At 47.4% G+C, this 1,101-nt stretch overlaps 1 protein-coding gene across 1 annotated transcript; it reads right to left on the reverse strand.

Annotated features, from left to right (window-relative positions):
* Positions 1–30: 30 nt before the first annotated feature.
* On the reverse strand, positions 31–858 carry LOC106321902. The gene has a single exon (XM_013760118.1). It carries the CDS (start codon positions 856–858, stop codon positions 31–33), a length of 828 nt encoding a protein of 275 aa, XP_013615572.1.
* Positions 859–1,101: the final 243 nt, after the last annotated feature.

Raw genomic sequence — 1,101 nt, forward strand, 5'->3', positions numbered from 1 at the left:
TTCAACCAAATATTTCATAAAAGCTCAAAGCTAAGGGTTCAAGTAGTACATGGCAGACTTTGCTAAAGCATCTGCAGCAGAATTCAAATTCCTAGAGACATAGACAAAAGAAATAGAACAAAACGAGGAGGATAGGTTCTCGATATCCAAGTTGATTCCGTAGAGTTCCACCGGATGTTGCTTCGAGTTTAGTGCTTTGACAAGCACTTGGTTATCTGATTTGAGGCAGATATTGGAGAGATGGAGGGCCTTTGCGTGCAGCAGGGCTTCGCGAACAGCCAAGGCTTCCGCCATCAAAGGTGATGCGACACAGAGTTCAGTCGATGTGCCACTCGTTGTTTCTCTCTCTTGTGGATTATGTATAATCCAGCCGCATCCTGCAGTTCTATCTTGGGCTTTCCATGCCGCGTCTGTGAACAGAGTAGAAACAGTCATCGATGTGAGCTCCCGTATATGAGAGTTGTTGCCTCCTAAGTTGTGTGCCGGGAGAGGTTTGTGTGCTTGGGCCTCCTGCCATTCTCGCGCAAGTTTAATGGAGGTGCAGCTGATGTCCTTAGCGTCTAGTGTTCTGTCCTCGAAGACCAGGAGGTTCCTTTCTGTCCATATGCACCAGCATACCCAAGAGAAAATGTTGCCCGACACTCCCGTCGGAGGGAGGCATACCAGATCATGTGAGGCTGCCAGGCATTGGTCAAAAGTGGAGTTCGTTCCGATGTCTATAGTTCTCGTGAGTGGGATATTATCCCAAACTTGTCTCGCGAACCTACAGTGTAAGAACAAGTGATCGGCTGACTCCGGAGCTCCACATCGCGCACAAGTCACTGGATGTGTTAAGATTCCCCTCCTCTGCAGCGCCATTCCTAAAGGTAATGCATCCTGTATAATCTTCCAAAGAAAGACCTGTATTTTTGGCGCCGTTTTTACCGACCAGATATGCTTGTTCCAGTTGAAGTTGTGCAGTCGGTTTTGTTGATTGCCTTGGATTATGCCATGTTGTTCTCCCTCTTGGTTTTGTTGTTTAACAGCCTCATAGTATCCAGACTTTGTTGAGTAGGCTCCTGAGTTGTTAAGTGTCCACACCCACTTGTCCTCAGCGCCTAA

This window comes from Brassica oleracea, unplaced genomic scaffold (assembly GCF_000695525.1).
Source record: "Brassica oleracea var. oleracea cultivar TO1000 unplaced genomic scaffold, BOL UnpScaffold03776, whole genome shotgun sequence".
NCBI lineage: Eukaryota > Viridiplantae > Streptophyta > Magnoliopsida > Brassicales > Brassicaceae > Brassica > Brassica oleracea.

Excerpts from the sequence above, each read along its gene's own strand:
- LOC106321902 (XM_013760118.1), bottom strand. The coding sequence starts at position 858 with ATGGCGCTGCAGAGGAGGGGAATCTTAACACATCCAGTGACTTGTGCG.